Source organism: Pecten maximus, chromosome 13 (assembly GCF_902652985.1).
Source record: "Pecten maximus chromosome 13, xPecMax1.1, whole genome shotgun sequence".
Lineage (NCBI taxonomy): Eukaryota > Metazoa > Mollusca > Bivalvia > Pectinida > Pectinidae > Pecten > Pecten maximus.
The window spans coordinates 12,276,996-12,299,613 of NC_047027.1; the positions used below are offsets into that span (position 1 = coordinate 12,276,996).

Consider the following 22,618-nt stretch of genomic DNA (forward strand, 5'->3'; position numbering starts at 1 on the left):
GCACTGGTGGAACTGGAGAAGAAGTTTAAAATGTGTTTTTCAAGATGGCGGCCACGGCGGCCAACTTGGATTTCAGACCAACCCAAAAAATAACAACACTTGGTCGGGATCATATCAGGATCATTTCAGGCAAGTTTCAGCTCAATAGCACTGGAGGAACTTGAGAAGAAGTTTAAAATGTGTTTTTCAAGATGGCGGCTATGGCGGCCATCTTGGATTTCGGACTGACTTGAAAAATAACAACACTTTGTCAGGATCATATCAGGATCATTTCAGGCACGTTTTAGTTTAATAGCACTGGTGGAACTGGAAAAGAAGTTTAAAATGTGTTTTTCAAGATGGCGGCCACGGCGGCCATCTTGGATTTCGGACCGACCCGAAAAATAACAACACTTGGTCGGCATCATATCAGGATCATTGCAGGCAAATTTCAGCCCAATAGCACTGGTGGAACTTGAGAAGACGTTTAAAATGTGTTTTTCAAGATGGCGGCTATGGCGGCCATCTTGGATTTTCGACCGACCCGAAAAATAACAACACTTGGTCAGGACCATCTCAGGATCATTGCTGGCAAGTTTCAGCTCAATAGCACTGGTGGAACATGAGAAGAAGTTTAAAATGTGTTTTCAAAATGGCGGCTATGGCGGCCATCTTGGATTTTGGACCGACCCGAAAAATAACAACACTTGGTCAGGGCCATCTCAGGATCATTTCAGGCAAGTTTCAGCTCAATCCCACTGGTGGAACTTGAGAAGAAGTTTGAAATGTGAAAAGTTTACGCACGGCGGACGGCGCACGACGACGGACGAAGCATGATGACTATGGGTCATCCTGACCCTTCGGGTCAGATGACCTAAAAACAAAACAAAATTAAACACACTTTCTCGACTTACTTTAAATCACAACATTATAACAAAATATAAATACTACGCCATGCAGGGAAAACCCATCACAGACCCATTTATCACACAGCACCCGTCAATATGAGTCACGACAAATGAAACAAGACGTTTGTATCACTGACCAAGTAGGGGGCATGACCGAGTCTCGAAACAAATGTTTATATCTACAATAATCTACTTGACATGACACTCGATAATGCTCCATATACTATGATTGATATTTGAAGGCACCTCTACTGATATCGCCTTTTTAGGAGGCAGTGCTTTTTTCATTGTCGTGAAGGGTGTCCTTTTACTAAACGATAATGCTTGATCTGATGATGAATAATGAGTAGGGTAAAACTATCCCATGAACACATTTACTTTAAGTAGAGGTAAATATTGCAATTATGAATACTTTTGGATGAAATTAATTTCAAAAACAATTATTTAAGTTGCTGAAAATTATTTTGTTCTTAGATCTTCCAGAATATCCTCTGGTAGGTGGTGTTTCACTCTTTCGAGAGAGAACTGCCATAACGTTTCTTGGTCCTCCGTCACCCTGTACAAACAAAAAAGGTTTAATGAAATATCGCAAGTACCTTTGATAACAATAGACCAAGACAGCAGCATGCATTGCTCACCATAACCAGAAAAAACGGTTTAGTGATAACAAAGGCAAAGTATGAAGGACTGGTACCTTTGTCAAGCTGTCACCTGGTCATATCTTTGACAAAGGGACCAGTCGGTCTTAATGTAAATGTAGAAAGGCAGCATTCGATACCACATAGTTCCAAACTGATGTAGTTTTTTAATCAAAGACATGCATGTTTATTAAAAATATAACCTGGTCTCATTAAATAATCATTGAGGCTTCACCTGGATTATTCATCAATGTAATACTTAACAATCCAATCATACAAAGTACTGTAATGATATTAGGACAAAGGGCATGATTATTTTGTTTTAAATCACTGCTCCGCTATGGATCACGGACCTCTGGATTTACTAGTCTTACGCTTGATCAAGCTAAAGAGAAGTTCTCTCATGTCGAGAGGTATATTGCGGCAGAATTAACTAGGGTTACAACAAAACAAAGGATTGGAAAAGGCAAGGTATGTTTGAACACCTTGCAAAAAATATTATATTTTTCTACTTGGCAGCCTTTTACGTAATCGATGAAACTAAATAAACCAAACCAAACCAAACGTAATCAATCTTGATATGCAACCCCTAAACGTTTCCTCTATTTCGTGTGATCCCTTTATTTCCAAACCTTACCTTAATATCCTAGCGAGGACAGACATGAAATTATTAACATCATTTAAACAAGGCAAGACCATTCAGCGAGATATTAAATCATCCAATAAAGAATTGAACTCTTCAAAACTGCGAATTGTGTAATTGTGAGGAAAATTACGAGGGCTGATTGATACGCTGTGAGCCTCATATTGAAGAATTTTAATTTTGCCGGACAAATTGTATTATTTTTCAACCTCATCCTCTTTAGTATCCATCCACTTTTGCCAGTGGTGTTTAAGGGCCCGAATGCCACAAAAGTCTGTTATTTCAACGTCAGTCAAGCTTCAGATATATACTTATATTACATTCTTGCAATAATTAATATCGTAATTCGCCCTTGGAAAGGTAAATGACATGATGGAGACAGGGTTAGAATGTTTCGTCCTTTGGAAGCACTATATATATATGCTATTATCATACTTACGAGACATTAAAATAGATACATGTGTTACATACCTGGCATGAGATTTGATTGCCTCTGGTTTGGAATTGTTGAAATACACATCTCGAATTCCAGTCAGGTTTGGGTTTACTACTGCATTAATGGATGTAAAGGCCCCCTGTTCTGCAGATTTGGACAATCCTGTCGAAATACATTTTCTATTTATTGGTCAAGTACAGGCAATGGCATCATTTAAAAAAACAGACAAGGACAAAGAAAACAAGAGGCCCAGGTGGCCTGAATCGCTTACCAGGTTGGATTGGACTAAAATCAAAATAAAGCTCATTTCATATTTAATTCGTTTAAAGCTTCATCTGTTGATGTCGAACAATGGTATATACAGTACGAGGAGGGTGATTTGGTACTCAAACGCTCACAGAGCGTTGACCCGCGCAGCCCTCCGCTCAGAATTTGCGCGGGTTTGCAGCGGGATTGCCGCGGGATTTGAGCGGGCTTCGAGCGGGCTTGAGCGGGTTCGCAGCGGGCTTGAGCAGTTTTGTAGCGGGCTTGAGCGGACTTGTATCGGACCCGCTCGCCGGGCGGGCTTGTAGCGGGCCCGCTCGAGCGGACTTGTAGCGGACCCGCTCAAGCGGAATTGTAGCGGACCCGCTCGAGCGGAATTGAATAGGACCCGCTCAATCAGTAATGACGGTAGACTTTCAACAGCCTGGTGTCGATTAATTATACTTTAATGACCATGTATATGTTTTCAGTTGTATTGTCCATCGTAAGTATTTATTGGATGATGTACCTCAACTATGAGATACAAATTCATACGTGTAATGTATTGCTCATGAAATCTATGTTATAAGTTGAATAATATCTGCAATGTTGTACAATATGACAGTGTACTTGATGTCGACCATTTTGATAAAAACTATTTGTAGGGAAATATTGTAGTTATTAAAGTTCAAATAGACTATTTTCATGCATGTGCAAGATCACTCACGAGTCATAAATCCAGTAATATTGGATATAGTCGTCATTTAGTGTTAGGAGCTGAGTCAATACATGTAAATGTATCCTGTGACTGCTAACTGGTGACCGTCTTCTTTGGGAAAACAAAAGGTAATTATTCCGGTTAATGGTGGACAATGAACCAAGTGTCCGCAGTAGCATTATTTCATTCTTACGGAATGGGGACGGGTCAAAAGGCGGTTTTGTCATCATTTCTAGAGTACTTAGGACGGTCGGATCTTGGTCAGAATTTTGTGCACCTCGAGTGGGATATGGGGAACACGGAAATGTGCTCAATCCGGTAACCATTTTAATAGTGGACAATGAGCCACGTGTCCACGGCAGCATTATTACAATTCTGATTTAGCTGACCTTTGTATAGATGTCGTTTTGTGCATGACCTCGGAGAGGCCACATAAGGGGCTCGTTATTTTGATCTCGACTTATTTTTACGTAGACATTTGAAGTATTTAGCTAGCAACATGTCCGTTTGAGAAAATTATCTTTGAATTTCTGTAGTAAGTTTCATAAACTTCACAATTATTTGAACATTTCGTAGTTTTAAATCCACGGCCTAAAGATATTGTGTTTTTATTACTATCATTATTTATGTGTCCATCGGGGTCATCTCTTGCATGGCTAATATCACGGACATACACTTACATGTATATTACCGGTAGATATCGAAATCAGTGCTAATAGTTTCCCAACTATAGTAGCTAATCATTTAATTACTTTCTTATCAGAAAAAAAATCGTCACAAGTGCATTGCTCTACTCGAGCTGACTTGAATTATATTTTTTGTAATCGTATGATGTTGATGAGATGTATACTCGCAAGACTAATAAAGAATTGAATTTTTTTTTACCATTTTAGCAGCCTGGTACAAAATTATTTTGTGAGATATCGAACACTTTTGTAAAGGATAATCGATTGCCTTCCCGATCTCTTTTTGCCAGCAAAGAAATACATGTAGTACGGTCTTTGATTACAAGACATAATAGTATATACGTATGTATGTATATCTTATGTTGTATATATGCTATTAAATGGAAATTGTCAAATAAAATACAGTTTAAACTATATAGAAAACAGAATGATTGTGTGTGTAGTCCAATATTCGTGATAAAAACGTCAACAAAAACACATTTTAAACAAATTTTAATAAATTATAACGACAACATGGAAATATTTCCTGTCCTTTTTATTTCGGAAGTATAAAAAAAAAAAAAAAAAAATACGTACTGACTACAGGAAAGTCACCATTATTATCAAGACCTAACACCCAAACAATGTGAAGTATTTCCTCCTTCACCGAGCTATTGACCAGTCCATTTTATGTCCGATGAAGCCTGAGATTAGATTAACTCTAATTGTATTAGATACACAGTGTACGTACATGTAATTGAAATTTTCCATTGAAACTGGTAGGTAACAAAGAGTTTCAGGAGAAGATATGAACCTTGTCTTCAGAGAATGTAGGAGATGAGTACTATTATCTGTTTTCCTGTAAAAACGCAATCATTGAAAATTGGCAAGAAATTACATATTCTAAATTATTACCGCTCAAATCCAAATAAAACTAAACCAAAGGTCTGTTTAAGGTCATAATTATAAACGGAAGTTCTAAATGGTTTGTCTTTTTTTTTCTAAAAAAATCTCTTCTTTGATTACGTGTATGTAATATAATCCTATGAATATTATGTTTTTGTAACTGGATTGTTTATTCATATATATGTACGTGTGATACAATGTTAATGTTCCTCGTGTAACACATTTCCATGTGTTATAGTATCCAAATAAAACTGTGTGTATGGAGACCACGTGGTTAAAATTGCGTCATTTACAAATCATGATTGGAGTTAATCAATGTGATATAGATAAATCCTCTATACACAGGACAAATACCGGTCGTGTACAGTGTAGTTACCGTTATAGAAATGTTTTCACCTGCTGTTAACATCTGCCAATCACAGATTTTGATTACAATAGCGAGTATACCTGTATCGCAGTGACCCCATCGGACCCCTACAGCTTTTTTTTTACCTGCGGGCGGAATGTTGTTACATAAGGATTTAGCCTATGCTCCATGTTTACTAGTCTACCTGTATCTCACCTCTTACATTTAGGTCTTTTAGAATAAGGCACCTGCCGTTTTCCTTTTGAGGCCGTAATAGCGGAAGTAAAACCCGTTAAATCCGTATGCGATGATAATTGTATTAATCATTCTTAAATCATTTATATATTTTCGATTTAAATTAGGTACGTAATTTGTATTGTTGAAAGTTATACATTTATGATATGTACATCACTATATCTTTATATATCCCCCCCCCCCCCCGTCCTCTCTCTCCCTCCCGCTAAACCAATTTGTAAACATGTTAAAAAATAATATTATATTAAAATATTATATTATGCCATCTTGCTGTATTTATTTCATGTATACTTGTGTCGGGAAAGGTGGTTTTTGCCCAATCTCTTATATACATATAAGTTACAATAAAAATATGTTTAAATAAAAAATCAGGGTAACTATTTATGTCAGGTTTCGTAAGAAAATAGAACACTCAGTATCCATATTTTTAATTTCAACACATCTTATTGACGAGACGTTAAGTCAATAGGATTGGACATCAGACATAGCCTATATAGATCGATATCGTGATACACTTATTTATTGATCTTCATATTACTTTAATAAGGACGAACTTGGATATTTCACCCAAACATGCATATACAATTTACATATACATGTATATACACATAATACTAATCATAATAACAACATTATCCGTAATAAATCATGTACATGTATTTGTTTCAACAAGCACATACAAATGTACATGTACATGTATAATGTATATATGAGGAGCCTCATATATGAGACATACGTTATGGGTCCGGTTGTTCAAAACAAATGTGTTTTCATTTTATGAAAAATGTCAAGACTGGTTACCTATCAAACGGGTGATATACAGATTAATAAGTTTACAATACAGTACATTTTACCGTCTCAGCTTATGTAAATGATAAGGATGACCACAGTTCATTTCAAATATTTCATTCAGAGAATTACATAAATATTATATATATATGAATGGATTGAACAACAAACTAAGCCTACATGTATCAGTGTATACTGCCCATCGCCAGCCGTCGAAAAACTGTCTCGGTACCCTGTACATTGCGCGTGCATTGTGCATACTACGACGTTTACCGAGCATTGAATACATTTGTAGGTAACTCAGACGGGCATGGCTACATAACGGCTGGCGATCGTACAATTCGACTACATTTCAAATCCTGCCTATATCAAAGAAAATGTTTCACTGACAGAACGAATTGCCTTCTTTATTTTGATATATCATACATAACTACGATACTTTAAGTGGATATACCACGCAAAAATGTATGTAAGATAAATGATTGTTCGCGCACAGCGCTAGCGAGAGCTTAACTAGAGTACATGTGAAATATCACGTGACTTATTGCGAATCTACATCACCGTATAACAAAATAGATATAAACATATATATTGCACTCATATTTTGCTCAGTTGTCATCGCTGTGAGCTTCGCAACTTGTAGATATGTACATATGTATGCAAAATAGATAAATGTTGGTGGTTTGATCTCTTAATCTTCCGTATGCTGCATAAACTGATGGTTTTGTTTTCTATTATTCATGTAGTTAGTATAATTGACATTCAAACTTAAATATTTCATCAACTACGTCTTCCCCCATGTTATTGACACCAGCGAATATCAAATCTGAGAACTACTTTTTATTTGAAAATGGTCACCTTTAGGTCGAAACAGGCCAAATTGCGTCATGTTCCTCTTTCATACGATCCAGCTAACATGTACATGTACTGTATGTACACCAAAAAGACAAAACAACTTAGAAATATATCAGAATACTTAATCTAATTAAAATCATATGTACATTTGCATTTTGCACTACGCTACTCTCCGTATGAACATTTTTAGATACAAGATGTTGTATAAAAAATAACTTTGTGTTTAACATTTTTCTATGATTATACTTTAAGATCCATAAAATGTATTTTTGTTAAACTAAACTTCATTACTTACGCTACCAAATTACTCTTGATTTGATACTTACACAAGCAGAGAACAACTCAAGCAAGTGAATACGAAACATATTTTGTAACCGTTACATTACATTCTGCGAACGTTTCTGATGAAATAAATATGAGTTCCTTCTTATTCATCGTTATATTTAAAAAACAGATTGCAGGATTTCTTGTGTCCATGTTACGGGAGCGGGATCGCTGGCTGAGCGGGTTTGCTGGCCCGCCGGAGCGGGATCGCTGGCTGAGCGGGTTTGCTGGCCCGCCGGAGCGGGATCGCTGGCTGAGCGGGTTTGCTGGCCAGCCGGAGCGGGATCGCTGGCTGAGCGGGTTTGTAGGCCTTCCGAAGCTGAATCGCTGGCTGAGCGGGGTTGCTGCCTTGTCAGAGCGGAATCGCTGCGTGAGCGGGATCGCAGCGACATCGCTTGCGCGGGATTACGGCGGGATTGCAGCGGGGTTTTAATCCCCATCGCTCGACGGGCGCAAACGCGCTGTGAGCGTTTGAGTACCAAATCACCCTCCTCGTACTGTATATGGTTATGTAGTTATTGGGACGGAAATCACAACTGCTTTGAAGAGATAATGCAGAATCGAACTCCAGACTCACAAGGGACGTGGAAAGATCTCGGAGATTGTTGTTTACAACGTGATTATGTTTAATGAAAGTCCCTTGGAATGAGGAAAGATCCCTGGGCCTGTTTTTACATCAGGATTGAGCTTATTTCCTGATGCCGGCCCATGCTTTATATGTTTATGAGATGGGGGATCTAAACAATTTCAAATTTATTACCAAGAAACTAAGCCCCTTTTGGGTTGGGAAAGACCCAAGGGTCAGCGACACCATCTGTTCGTCTAACCCCAAGGATATTTCTTACTAAATTTGGTTAAAAATCCATTTAGTATTTTATGATTAGTAGCGATTTAAAGCAAATGTTGATGGACGACGGATCCGCGCCATGGCATAAGCGCACCGATTTGGTTTGGTTTGGTTTATTTTGTTTAACGTCCTATTAACAGCTAAGGTCACCGAACCTTCGGTCCAACTGAGCTATAAATACTAGATCAGCGACACTCAAAATCATCATACGCAAACGCGTTATCAGACAAATTACTTTAATTTATTCGCACTTTATTATTTATAGTTAGGACACCAACTTCCTACTACGCTATGAATATTTGTTTTGTTCAATATTTCCTGAATGCACACCATGAATCAAACTGGACAATAAACACAATCTTTTAATAATATGCAGGTTATTGCTACTTACCTAGGCAATTGATACAACTTATTGCTCCCCTGTAAAAGCACGTGGCCTGCTCCTGGAACTCCTCCATCATGTTAGTTCGTACGATACCCGGATGCACACACGTGACTGTTACGTTAGTGTGGTGCAATACTCTGTTCATCTTGTACATCATCATTATCTGTGAATAAATGGATACAGTAAGAAAACAAAATGTCGGTCGGCGAGGAAACAATAAAAAGGCAACAACAGAAACATGTGAGAACTTGTAATTACATTTCAATGATGTCCTAAGTATCACAAAAATATTTATTTATTTTGAAAGTTTGGCGTTTATTGAAGAAGGCTTTTAGTCTGATCCTGGTTAGCGCTCAACAGTTTTGAGGCGAGACGGCTGGTTCGCCAGTTGTGAGTATAATCTGACGGTATGGCAGTATGTTTCAGTGAGGTAGCACTATAAACTCAACACAAGATTCGCACTATCACTGAAGGTGGCATTATGACAAAATTTACCATTGTACATAAGACACAATACGAATTAAAATCTTACCATATATAATTTACTTTTCTGGTAATAATGATCGCTGTCGTACGTAGCCGGAGTTTCCTTTTCTGCATTAATTGTCTTCACCTCAAATTTTCCAGACTTGTACCTGTACAACAGTAGATAAGTCATTATCAATTTTAATTGATAAAGGTATGTTTTATTTAGTGTAGACACTGAAATAAAATATAACGGTGTATCTATTTTTGTATAACACGACCATCCACACTAAAGTTTTAGGGACCAAGCTAACTTAAACAAAGATACAAACAAGAAATATATTTTGTTTCATGTAATATTGATTAACCTCGTAACAAAAGACATGCAAGGTACATGAGTGTGACGAGCGCATGAGCTGCGATGTGTTGGTATGTGTCTGCTGGTGCGATTACAGTGCTCTTTTACTGAATCATAAAAAAATGAAACTACCCATCTGGACACCCTAACTGGCGCGCTTATACTGACAAGTCTTCCCGACTCCTTAAATGCTTACCATTAAGCAGGGAGTAGTAGCTTATAATTTAGTGTGTTTCCGCTAGGGTCAGAAACTTAAGTCTTATGGAACTATGTTTCAGTGACTTGGCACTAGAAAATCATCATCAGTTCCGTGCAATTACAAGGAGAAAAACACGGACATTCCGTAGGCACCCGCAACACATACAACACTCTTATGCATTTTTCACACATGTGGAATTGTCCTCAAAATTTCATAGCTATTGATATGACATTAGACCATACAAAAGAAAGCCAAATCTTAAAGGAGCGACACTCAACCAATCGGTTATCAATCTATTTTAGGATAAACAGTTATAGCTTACCACAAACTTGACAGGAGCACAATCCGGCAATCTGGTCCCGACATTTTCATTACAGGAAGTAGACTCGCAGCTATTAGGAAGTGACTGAGGTAGTTGACCTTATAATAAAAAGAAACGTGATTAATACAATGTTTGACATGTTGACTACTGAAGAATATTCGTAATAATGTTTACATCTTCGTATGTTTGGTTTATTACTGTTTGACGTCCTATCAACATCCATGGTAATTTGCATCTCGCACATAGGAGAAACCGTCCTTAAATGAACTTAAACAGTAGCAAATTGCACAGTTCTCCTTGTTGAATATATTTTGTTATATATTGACATATTTGCGTTGAAAATCTTCCACAATCTACAGCAGAATATATGTTGACATAAGCAATAACCAGACCAAATACTGGTATAATGTGATCGTATACACGACGCGCAAAACGTAGCAATGCTATCACGTGAAGCTGTCTTTACAAATATTGCAAATTATGAGGTCATCAAATCAAATGTGTTATCTGTTCCTTCCCCTGAAAGGTTTAAGAGTAATATGTTTTGCATTCACTTAATAATTAAAATATGTTCTAACGATTACTTATAACAGACAGGGTTGAGTGTATGACAACTGGACCAGTTAATACAAATCATGGCATAAACATACCTGAAAAAGTAGTTCATTTCCGTCCTCTGTTATAGCTGAAACAGGAGCGAGGAAACAGTAATAATACATTTTAGAAAAGTAAAAATATTATAGGTTGAAGACAAATTTACTAACTTTATGAGGAGTAACAAGGAAAATCTACAAAATATATGTTCTATACTAGCGGTACGAAAATTATTTAATACAACATAGATTGTAAACTTCAGAGATTACTAAATTTCCACATTTTGAGATAATCTAATATAGACTGGATTGCATGCCTTAGTTTTTCTTCTTTCCGCTAGTTTTTGTTTTAAAATACATCGACATGTCTGGACGGTCGATCCTGTCAGTTTGATTGGCTTTTTGTCTAGATATGACAGAGAATATTCCTTTTGAAAATTGCGTCTGGGATATTTCGCTGAACATATACAAGAGAAAACTAAATATCTTTAATTCTGATGAATGGTGTTACGTTCTCCCTACATCAAACGTACTCTTTTTAACAGTGTTGATTCCTGCATTACATAGCAATACATGGAGCTTTCTTCCAGATGCTTTGAATTCGTCCGTAAATTCTCGCACTGATTTCAATGATGTACAATCCAACTTCATAAAGTCGACACTCAGTTGATCGTAGGGAGCAAGACCAGATGTCCCTTTCCTTTTTTCTTCTTGGAACTCTCGATTCATATCCTCGATAGCCTGCAACGAAACAATTAAGACTTTCTGTGAAGTGAAATGTCTTCACAGTTTGGTTTGGTTAGTTTTTGTTTAACGTCCCATCAACAGCCAGGGTTATTTAAGGACGTGCTAGGTTTTGGGAGTGGAGGAAAGCCGGAGTACCAAGAGAAAAACCACCGGCCTACGGCCAGTACCTGGCAACTGCCCCGCGTAGGTTTCGAACTCACAACCAAGAGGTGGAGGGCTAGTGATAAAGTGTCGGGACACCTTAACCACTCGTCCATCGCGGCCCCACTTCACATGATAACATTGGTTTATTCAATAAACACATCAAGAACGTACTAGTATAGCTTTAATCTAACTGTATTTATAAGTGGTAATATTCTGTAACATTTAAACAATATTTTCTAACGTCCATTGCAATAGCCAAAGTTATGAACGAATGATTGGTATGAAAATCGTTTGGTTAAGAATTATTGAATGTCAATATTAAGGTCATTTATGGTCATTAACATCCTATCAACAGCAAAGGCCGTTATGTGAGTGTTTTATGGGAGGCTGCGTTATGTTTGTATCTTTTTGATAGTTCGAATCGGAAGTCGACTGTATTGTGCTATCACATTGAAGCTTACTGGGGAAGCCACCCAGGATGTAACCCGAACCGGTTATAATATACTGAAAATGAATGGGCTTACCAGTCAAACCAGCGCTTAGCCAGGCAGAAGTAACTTCAATATTTTATAAGCGCTGTATATTATACTATGGGTATTAACAGACCTTTGTAGCTTTAAATTCGGATCGGCAGGCGAGAATCACAGTCGCTCCCATCATGGCAATCCGTTTGGCAGTCTGGTACCCAATACCTACAAAATAAAAGAAAACTGATCAGTGAGTTAATAAACAGTAGACCGCAAAGATAAAGCATATTGTCTAAATAATCCTCTAAGGACTAGTAGAAATAATAATTTTACATTTGTATCGTTAAACGTCAGTGTCTCTGCATGATATTAGTATAACTGGTTATCTGTGTATGACATTTATATAACTGGTTTTCAGTGTATGCCATTAATATAATTGGTTTTTAGTGTATATGCCTCAGTGAGGTAGCACTATAAATAGGCAAAAGTTCCGGCCTATCACAAGGAGACTTAACACGAACATACCGCAGCCTCCCAAAACACACATACGCTCTTACCACACGCATGCCTATGTCGCACGCATGGGAGTCCTTAAATGACCTTAGCTGTTAGCTGATAGGACGTTTAACAAATAAAACCAAAACCAAATCAATTTTAGTGTATGACATTAATATTACTGGTTTGGAGTGTACATTCTTATAACTGGTTTTCAGTGTATGACATTTATATAACTGTTTTATATTGTATGCCATTAATTTCATTGGTATAACTGATCGTCAGTTTATGACAATGTTATAACTGGTTGTCTCTGTATGGCATTATTATTATAACTGTTATCAGTGTCTGACGTTAACTTAACTAGATGTCCGTGTATGACATTTGTGTAAGTAATTATCTGTTTATGACATTGTTAATATTGGTTGTCTGTTTAAGACATTGCTTTAACCGGATGTCTGTATGACGTTAATGTAACTAGATGTCCGTGTATGACATTTGTATCACTGATTATCTGTTTATGACATTGTTATACAGACCCGTGTACGTTCGCAGTTCCGATTTAAGCGTACCATTTCCGTAGCATTACCGTATCACTTCCGTACCATTTCCGTAGCACTTCCGTAGCATTACCGTACCATTTCCGTAGCACTTCCGTAGCGTTTGCGTTTAAGACGGAACAGCGAACGTAGACGGGTCTGTAATTGGTTGTCTGTTATGTGTTATAACGCGATGTCTGTGTATGACATCATTATCAGTCCTTAAAGTTTTCCATGTAAAACAAATTGCGCTAAAAAACCAAAGAATTTCGAAACATTTGTGTGTGTTTGTGAAGAAAAGCCCATTCATTATTCATTGATCCCGGACTTGACTTATTGATATTATCATACTATTGAGTATCTAACAAAAATTCTCGCAGACGTAGAATAGAGCTATTTGTTTCAGGCGAATTACTTGTGGTGCGTCATGCTGACATGTCCAGTTACACGTTTATGTAACATATACACACACGCACTCGCCACACTCATGCATATCGTACCCACGGGAGGCCGTCCTTAAATGACCTAGCTGTTGATAGGAAGTTTTACTAACAAGAGGCCCATGGGCCTTAACGGTCATCTGACAAACACTTACACTTACAGCAGGGACACACCCCTCAATCCAGCATTATTACCATAAATCATTTATCGCAGCCAGTTATGTTTTAGATCAAATTTGGTTTTTATCCATTTAGCTTGTCCAGGAAGAGCAGCATCATTTTAAAATGTTAGCAAAATTTTAGCCAAGTTCCCATTTTTGGGGCATGCCCCTCTGTCCCAATGGGTCAGACAAGACTCATTTATATCAATTAGGATTGCCTTTCCCCAATGTTTCATGCTAAATATAGTTGTAATCAATTAAGGCATTAAGGAGGAATTGCATTTTAAAGAAATGTTTAACCTAAGCGCTCCTTTTGCCCCATCTTTTTTTCCCCAGGGGTCAAACCTGTCTCATTAAAAAATATGCTTGCCGTCACCTTATGTTTCACATCAAATAAGGTTGTAATCCACCAAAAGGTTAGGGAGGATTAGGATTTAACAGCAAATATTCACCAAAGTTCCCCTTTTGGGGCCCTGCCCCTCAGGCCCCAGGGGTCACACTAGCCTCGTTTATATAAAATATGACCACCCTTCCCAAAGGATGTTTCACACCATATTTCGTATTAATCCACCCAAGGGTTAGAGAGAAGTAGGATTTATAGCAAAAATTCACCAAAGTTCCTCTTTTGGGGCCCCGCCCCTCTGGCCCTAGGGGTCAAACCAGCCTCATTTATATAAAATATGATTGTCCTCCTCCAATGATGTTTCACACCAAATTTGGTAATAATTCACTATGGGGGTTAGGAGGAGTAGTATTGTAAAGCAAAATTTCATCAAAGTTCCCCGTTTGGGGCCCTGCCCTTCTGGCCCCAGGGGCCACACCAGCCTAATTTATATAAAATATGACCACCTTCCCCCAATGATGTTTCACACCACATCTTGTTGAAATCCACCAAAGGGTTAAGGAGGAGTAGGATTTTATAGCAAAATTTCATCAAAGTTCCCCTTTTGGGGCCCCGCACCTCTGGTCCCAGGGGCCACACCAGCCTCATTTATATAAAATATGACCACCCTCCCCCAATGAAGTTTCACACAATATCTGGTTGAAATCTACCAAAGGGTTAAGGATGAGTAGGATTTTATAGCAAAATTTCATCAAAGTTCCCTTTTTTGGGCCCGTCACTCTGGCCCCAGGGCTCACACCAGCCTCATTTATATAAAATATGACCACCCTCCCCCAATGATGTTTCACACCAAATTTAGTTGTAATCCACCAAAGGGTAAAGGAGGAGTAGGATTTTATAGCAAATATCCACCAAAGTTCCCTATTTAGGGCCCGCGCGGCCCCTCTGGCCCTAGGGGTCAGACCAGCCTCGTTTATATAAAATATGATTGTCCTCCTCCAACGATGTTCCACACCAAATTTTGTAATAATCTACTTTTGGGTTTTGGAGGAGTAGTATTTTAAAGCAAAATTTCATCAAAGTTGCCCTTTTGGGGCCCCGCATCTCTGGCCCCAGGGGTCACACTAGCCTCATTTATATAAAATATGACCACCCTCCCCAAATAATTTTTCACAACATATCTGGTTGAAATCTACTAAAGGGTTAAGGAGGAGTAGGATTTTATAGCAAAATTTCATAAAAGTTCCCCTTTTGGGGCCCCGCCCCTCAGGCCCCAGGGGTCACACTAGCCTCATTTATATAAAATATGACCGCCCTCCCCAAATGATGTTTCACAACATATCTGGTTGAAATCCACTAAAGGGTTAAGGAGGAGTAGGATTTTATAGCAAAATTTCATCAAAGTTCCCAATTTGGGGCCCCGCCCCTCAGGCCCCAGGGGTCACACTAGCCTCATTTATATAAAATATGATCACCCTCCCCAAATGATGTTTCACACAATATCTGGTTGAAATCCACCAAAGGGTTAAGGAGGAGTAGGATTTTATAGCAAAATTTCATCAAAGTTCCCCTTTTGGGGCCCCGCCCCTCAGGCCCCAGGGGTCACACCAACTTCATTTATATAAAATATGACCGCCCTCCCCCAATGATGTTTCCAACCAAATTTAGTTGTAATCCACCCAAGGGTAAAGGAGGAGTAGGATTTTATAGCAATATTCACCTAAGTTCCCTTTTTGGGGCCCCGCCCTTCTGGCCCCAGGGGTCAGACCAGCCTCATTTAAGGAGTTAAGGAGGAGTAGCGTTTTGAAAGAAAAAGTTTACGGACGGCGGACGACGACGGACGAAGCACGATGACTATAGGTCATCCTGACCCTTTGGGTCAGATGACCTAATAAAACCAAGCCAAACCAAACCACTTCTGTGTGGTGACATGTACTTTGAACTGAACTTGAACCGTCATTCGTGGACACGTCTTTGTATGCCACGATCCGTTGTCAACTCGTTAAGGCACGTGAGGAACATTCGCGTTTCTGTGTTCCCGGGGCCCTACGGAGGATTATAGGTCCTTCCACACCTTATGTTTATACCACAGTTGTATACATAAAGTAACGGACTGGTTATTTATCCCATTGCAAGAAGGCGGTTACATTTTGCCTATTCGTTAACTTGCCATTATATCCGATTGATTCCAGATTTTCGGTATGTCTCTTAGATAAACTTTTACTCGCACCATCGTAGCTTTGACCTTTCTCTTTTTACGCTGTGGAGATCAAAAGCGTTAAAATATACACTTGTATATAATCATCCGCTCCGTTTTAACATCAGTTAAAGATAACAAATCACCGTTTAGCAGCCAATTTGACAGATATTTCCTGTCAGTTTCAATGGTTCGTTAGAATATTAAACGCACTAATAACACATTAAGGTCACTTAAGGACGGTGCAACTAGCATAAGGGCATACACAAGTGCAATTATAAAGTGGCTATTGAAATATGTTGCCGGCTCAATTGGATAATCTCTCATCCTAGTCCACTATACTAACACTAAAAATGTACAATCAAAAGTCCATGGCTTGTCTACAAAAACGCGCTACTCTATACAATGGAATATCGTTAGTCTATACAAATGGAGCTTGATACTTCCTGATTGACTATGACTCGTTTGTCCGTTTTTAAAACGTCACTGGGGTAACATAGTACGGTGTCCACGCGATGTTTCTCTGCGAGAACTAAATCCGCCCGTCACTCGTCCAGTTATTTGTGAGCGCATCTCTGGGATGACGTCTTGTCAGTATAATTTAGTCGTTTATGTAAAACAATGCGAAACTAGAGGAATGTTCACAGAAAGAAAGGAAACTAAAATGTTAAAAGATGAAAATCGAAAAACTAATTGCATCAAACGAACTGGTAGCAAAACATGATCCTAATCGGAGAGGTGTTATTACATGTTGATTGTTTGATTATCACTGGATTGACATACCATTCGTTAAGCTGACGTTACGATGGAACATGACTCATGTGAGGTAAACATAGATTTTGTAAGTGTTTGAGCGATAAACAGCGGTTTTTTCCCTTCTACGAAAGATAACATTGAAAAGTATTTTTATGTCAATACGTTTTCGTTCTTTCTTCCTTTTCAGATTGTAGTCTGCATGTTTAGGACACCCTGCGGTTGTTCAGAAGGTGAATGATACGCGTTGCACACTAAGTGATTATGACTAGGAGAAAGAATTTAAATGATATACCATTATAAATATGTAACTTTGCTGTACGTTAAACAGATAACACCCCAAGCTTCAAAAAAGGTTCTTACCGACAATGATGACTAAACATACATCTTCACTCAAATAAGTTAAGTGTTTCGAATTTGTTTCCGCGCCTCCAATATTCAAGAGGTCATTTTTTGCTTATTTAAATGTTAAATATTGCCTATGTTTATAACAAGAGCTGAATGTTCTCAGTCGGTGCATATTGTACAACTTGTGATAAAGCGAATCTGATGTCGACTATATAGTTATACCTCAATGGAGTATAGTGCTGAAAACATCCAGCAGGACACCCCACCCGGTCATTTATAGTTACTTTTGAACGAGAACGACAGCTCTAGTGTTGTGTGTGGAGTTAAACAGATACATAATAAGTTTGTAGGCCCTAGGAGATTATTTTTTTAGTGATGGACCAGATTATCATAAAAATATAATTAATGATTGAAAATAAAAAATAGTTTATCAATTAATAAACGTAATTAATATTCAGATGAAAATAAAATATTAATTATACGATACCATATATTGTATAAAATAGTTGAGAGTAACAGACAATGCCGTATTGATGCGTTCGTTTAAGGTTGCCCTAAGGTAATATGAAGAGACGACTAGATTCACGAATAACGAAATGCCCCCGCTGCCACTTGACACCCGGAAACACAGTTTGGTGAGGATCGCATCAGCAGTTCCTGAGATCAGATATGTTCACCATTTGAATATATAAGATTCATCTGTCCCATGTGAAACACCAATGTCGGATGTCTCTGGATATATCTATCCCACATAGGGGATATCACACACAAGTGCAACTAGTAACATTAGGTCCGGGACTCATTTTAAATGTGTTATTAAACGTCATTAATATTCAGATGGAAATATAGTATCACTTTGATAAAATAGTTTATCACGAAAGTAGCAGATATTACCATGTTGATACGTTAGTTGAGCGTTGCCCTAAGGTAATATGAAGATAGTATTTTCGGGTTATAGGGTCGCACCTCGTACTGACTAGAATAACAAAACTGACAAGACCTGTTGCAATGCTATGTCTCGTATTACTTACTGGTGTATATCATGATGAGAAATCTGTATCACACGAAATGTGCATTTTAATTTCATTTCGACGAAGAAGATATACATCAATATACGAGTAGAAGTGGTTGAAGGGATTATGCTCACTTTTTCAATGGGAGAAAAGCATTAATTTAAACGTTTTCAATATGTATGTTATCGAAAACTAGACTACGATTTTTTTCTTCATATTTTCATGATTTTTATAGAGATATGATTGATAATTTATTAAATCACCCGACAAGGTACCGGGTACACGGTGATGTATCAGTAAATGAATCACTTCCGTCATTGTATACCCCACGTTCTAACGAAATCATCCAAGCGTGTAAATAGGTGAGATTAACAATCAACTAAATGTGGGACAAAAGTCATCCGATACAACACGGAGTGACAGAAATGAATCACAATATCTTGTAGTACACTATAACAATGGCTAGCGTAGCCAGCGAACATCACCACGCACAATTTGTACGCTTCAGAAGATTGTAGAATGCTATTTATCCTAATAAGGACAAACTGTATTTATACAAAAATTGTCACTGTTATCAAATAAAACTAGAAAATGTCTTAAGTAATAGATGCCGCCGCTGCCACTTTGACCTCAAAAACAGTTTGGTAAGGATCACATCTGTAGTTCCTGATATAAGATATCTTCACACCTTTGAATATGCAAGATACATCTATCCCATGAGGAACATCCATGAGGGATATCCCCATCCCACGTAGGTGCGACGAGTTACCTAAGGTCCGGGACTAATTTTCAACTGTGTGACGTCACTTGGAAAACCCATCTGTTTGTTCATATGTATAACTTTTACAAATGCATTGTATCATTTTTCCATATGTCGTTTGAACAAATTATTTATTGTAGTCATTGACCTATACATAAAAAGTCTTATTTTTACTGTTTGCCGAGAACTTATTTTTACAGCTGAAGACTAGATAATTTTCCTTGTGCAAGCAAGCATAGGCGGAGGAATATGACGTGATGTCCAACATCAGTTGGCAGTTTCCGGAAAGCCAATCGCCTCTGACATATTTGTTGTTATCTTGTTTTATTGTCGGTCATCGAAAAGTTTCGCAATATTTGAACAATTGCCCCATGCATTTCACGAAAAAGGTGTGAGAAAAATAGTCTATTATATGTTAAGGATGTAGGATTCCCAATGCCACATACCTACATATGATGGACTATATAAGTCACATTGCATCGAGACGGTGCGAGACGGATATAGGTTACACTATACCCCCCCCCCCCCCCCCCCTTTTTTTATGACGGGCAGATAAAAACTGGATATATCTATACAAAACAGTTCCCATATTACTGGGTATTCTAAAAGAGGATGATCTATTTTACATGTGATATTATTTGTCGTGTGTTTTGTATCATATTTTGCTTCGATGGTTTCTTTACTGTCTGAACAGATTTTGTTTGTATCCTTTGGTTGTGATAAGATTTTTCATTTTCTAACGGCCTATCAACCTCTGTGGTCATTTAAAGCCTTACCTGTGTGTTGTTTAACGTCCTATTAGCAATTGTGGTCATTTAAAGTGTTCCCCATTTGTGTTTAACGTCACATCAACAGCTGTGGTCATTTAAGGACGGCCTCTGTGTATGGGTTTTTGGTATAGTCGTATATATATTGCCTGTGCGCGGAACTGATGTCGAGTTCAGAGTGCAACCTCACGGAAGCAAACTACCCTAGTTATCCAGCAGAACACCTCAACGGTTCACATTATACTATTGTGTTGGATGGCTTTGTGTACAGTTTTTAGGATTACTATCGAGTCCTAGATTGCGATACACTTATACAGTTAATTTAAGGATTGTATACCACTTCTTCAGTAAATCATTCGACAGAGTAGAATGGTCACGGCTTAACACTTCAATTTTGGAGTGTAAATTCGGGATTGTATAGCAATGTTTTGAAAAGTTCGAAGACACCTATATAATAAATACTTTTGTGAGTATATTTCCTTATATTGACATCAGCGAGACAGGTCTTATCGATAGCTCCGATTTTGTACATTTTACAAGAAGCTAAACCACTTGGTTCATTTATTAGAAGAAATAAATATATTTAAGGTATTTAACTCACGAATCAGCAATATAAGTGTGTCCATAAGATTACATACAGAATAAAATATAATTAAAGTTGGTAATTGAAATTGTATATGCCACTTTTGCAGGACGCAAATCGAAGATGTTCAACTTTTTCATGAATGAAAAATTGTTTTAAATATTCTGAACATGTACTCTTTACAAATACACCAGTACTACAAAATATTCCAGGATTTAGAGAAGAAATGTTGACACTACAAACTGTGATTCTAGGATATCAAGGAAACTTTGGCTGCTGTTCTAATAAATTAATTCGAAATGATAAAAATTACTATAAAAGTACATTTACAATTGTTCTCATTATGATGAGGTTGAAACATTAGTCATTAAACAATTTATGTAAAAGTAATGATAAATAAAATATAGTATCAATATATAATGTTCAGAATATTTTAAATAATGTATGATTTCAAACGCTGGTGGGACCCTTTTGAACGTTTTGTCTATGCAATGCTTATTTCATGTAATTTCTTATATTCTTATATTCGCTTATATTTGGTTATTTACATGCAATAGAACAATATCATAAACTATATTTTTAAACCTCTCTTTAGTTTCAGTCCTCCTTATATGGTACTGTTTGGCCCTTAATCACTCGAAGTGTTGATGAACCGTAAAACAAATACCATACATGAAAATATTGACATTACTCCCCATACTGTTAACAAATCATATACATGTAACGAAACATACTAGCAACTGGATTGTGTTCCATTACGTGAGGGTAATTAACTAAAAGCCTTTAAACTTACAAAGATTACTTCCTTTTTTTTTTTTTACATATTAAATGGTCAGTCAACTAGAGAATAGATCAATAAAGAAATAATTGATTGGTAAACAGTTGTGAAGAACGGGAAACAAAATTTAAAAAAGAGGAAACAATTGCTGCTAGTTAAGATGATAAAGTGATTACGGATGATTATGTCCTGTGGTAAAGACAGACAACTTTAGATTTGAAAATGTGTCAATGTTAACAAATATGTTATGCTGTTCTAGTATCTTGGTTCAATACAATTCATACTTGGTTTTACAGTTTTGTAGTGGATGTGTTTGGCAGTTTCCAGAGAAAATGACCTTTTTAATGGTTGGTACAGATCCCACACCGGTACCAGAGCAACTTTCTCAAATACTTTTAAAATATTAGTTTCCATAATTGTAATATAATTTATATATTACTGAAATTACTTTTATATCATAGGTAATCCGATATTCATGTAAAAAATATATGTCTGGTTTTCATGGACATGACTATCAAGTTTATTAATGGAATAGATATACCTTATATTTTGTTGTCATTATCATAATTGTATTAAAATTAATTTCCATTTAATCATTGATTATTGTATTAATAATTATCCACCTACAGCAACCGCATTTCGCGAGTAAAACCCACAGTAAAAGAGAGCGTTTTTCATTACACATTTTACAGTTTAACCAATTAAAACAATCTAATCGTAGACCCTAGTCTTTTTTTTTTTAATAAAGCGTATAATTTGAATGAGAAATATTAAAACAAATCCATCACAAACTCACCTTGATTTCCTCCCGTAACGATGACAACCCGCTCCCGTGGGAGGGTAACAACGGGGAAAGACTGTCTCCCTCCCATATACAACTCTTCAGTCCACGTCGGGTAGGGTCAGATGTATATAAACTGTCTGTGGTAGAAATCGGCTTCACCTGTCAACGACTACAATTCACAATGGACGCTTTGATTAGGGCTTAGGGTAAAATATCCCAGCGAGGTATATTACATCAATGCTACATACCTCACCTACCCGGCAGCCTAAATTTATATATCGGGATTATGACGTTTGAATGTTAGGCTGTGTATAAAGAAGAAGAAATACAACCTATCAGATACCTCACACAATACACTGTGCAGGTATCTGGACAAGTTTCACTATACTACGTACACAATCGTCAGAGCGAGCTACTGCTCTGTA

The 22,618-nt window shown here is 37.4% G+C and overlaps 1 protein-coding gene across 1 annotated transcript; it reads right to left on the reverse strand.

Annotated features, from left to right (window-relative positions):
- Nucleotides 1-798: 798 nt before the first annotated feature.
- LOC117341328 (retinol dehydrogenase 14-like) lies at nucleotides 799-22,544 on the reverse strand. The gene is made up of 9 exons (XM_033903184.1): nucleotides 22,206-22,544; nucleotides 12,372-12,457; nucleotides 11,408-11,615; nucleotides 10,932-10,966; nucleotides 10,282-10,379; nucleotides 9,470-9,572; nucleotides 8,944-9,100; nucleotides 2,640-2,766; nucleotides 799-1,443 (listed from the first exon to the last, which is right to left on the reverse strand). The coding sequence occupies exons 1-9, from the start codon at nucleotides 22,279-22,281 to the stop codon at nucleotides 1,347-1,349; spliced, it is 987 nt and encodes a 328-aa protein (XP_033759075.1). The 5' UTR covers nucleotides 22,282-22,544; the 3' UTR covers nucleotides 799-1,346.
- Between the last annotated feature and the right edge of the window lie 74 nt (nucleotides 22,545-22,618).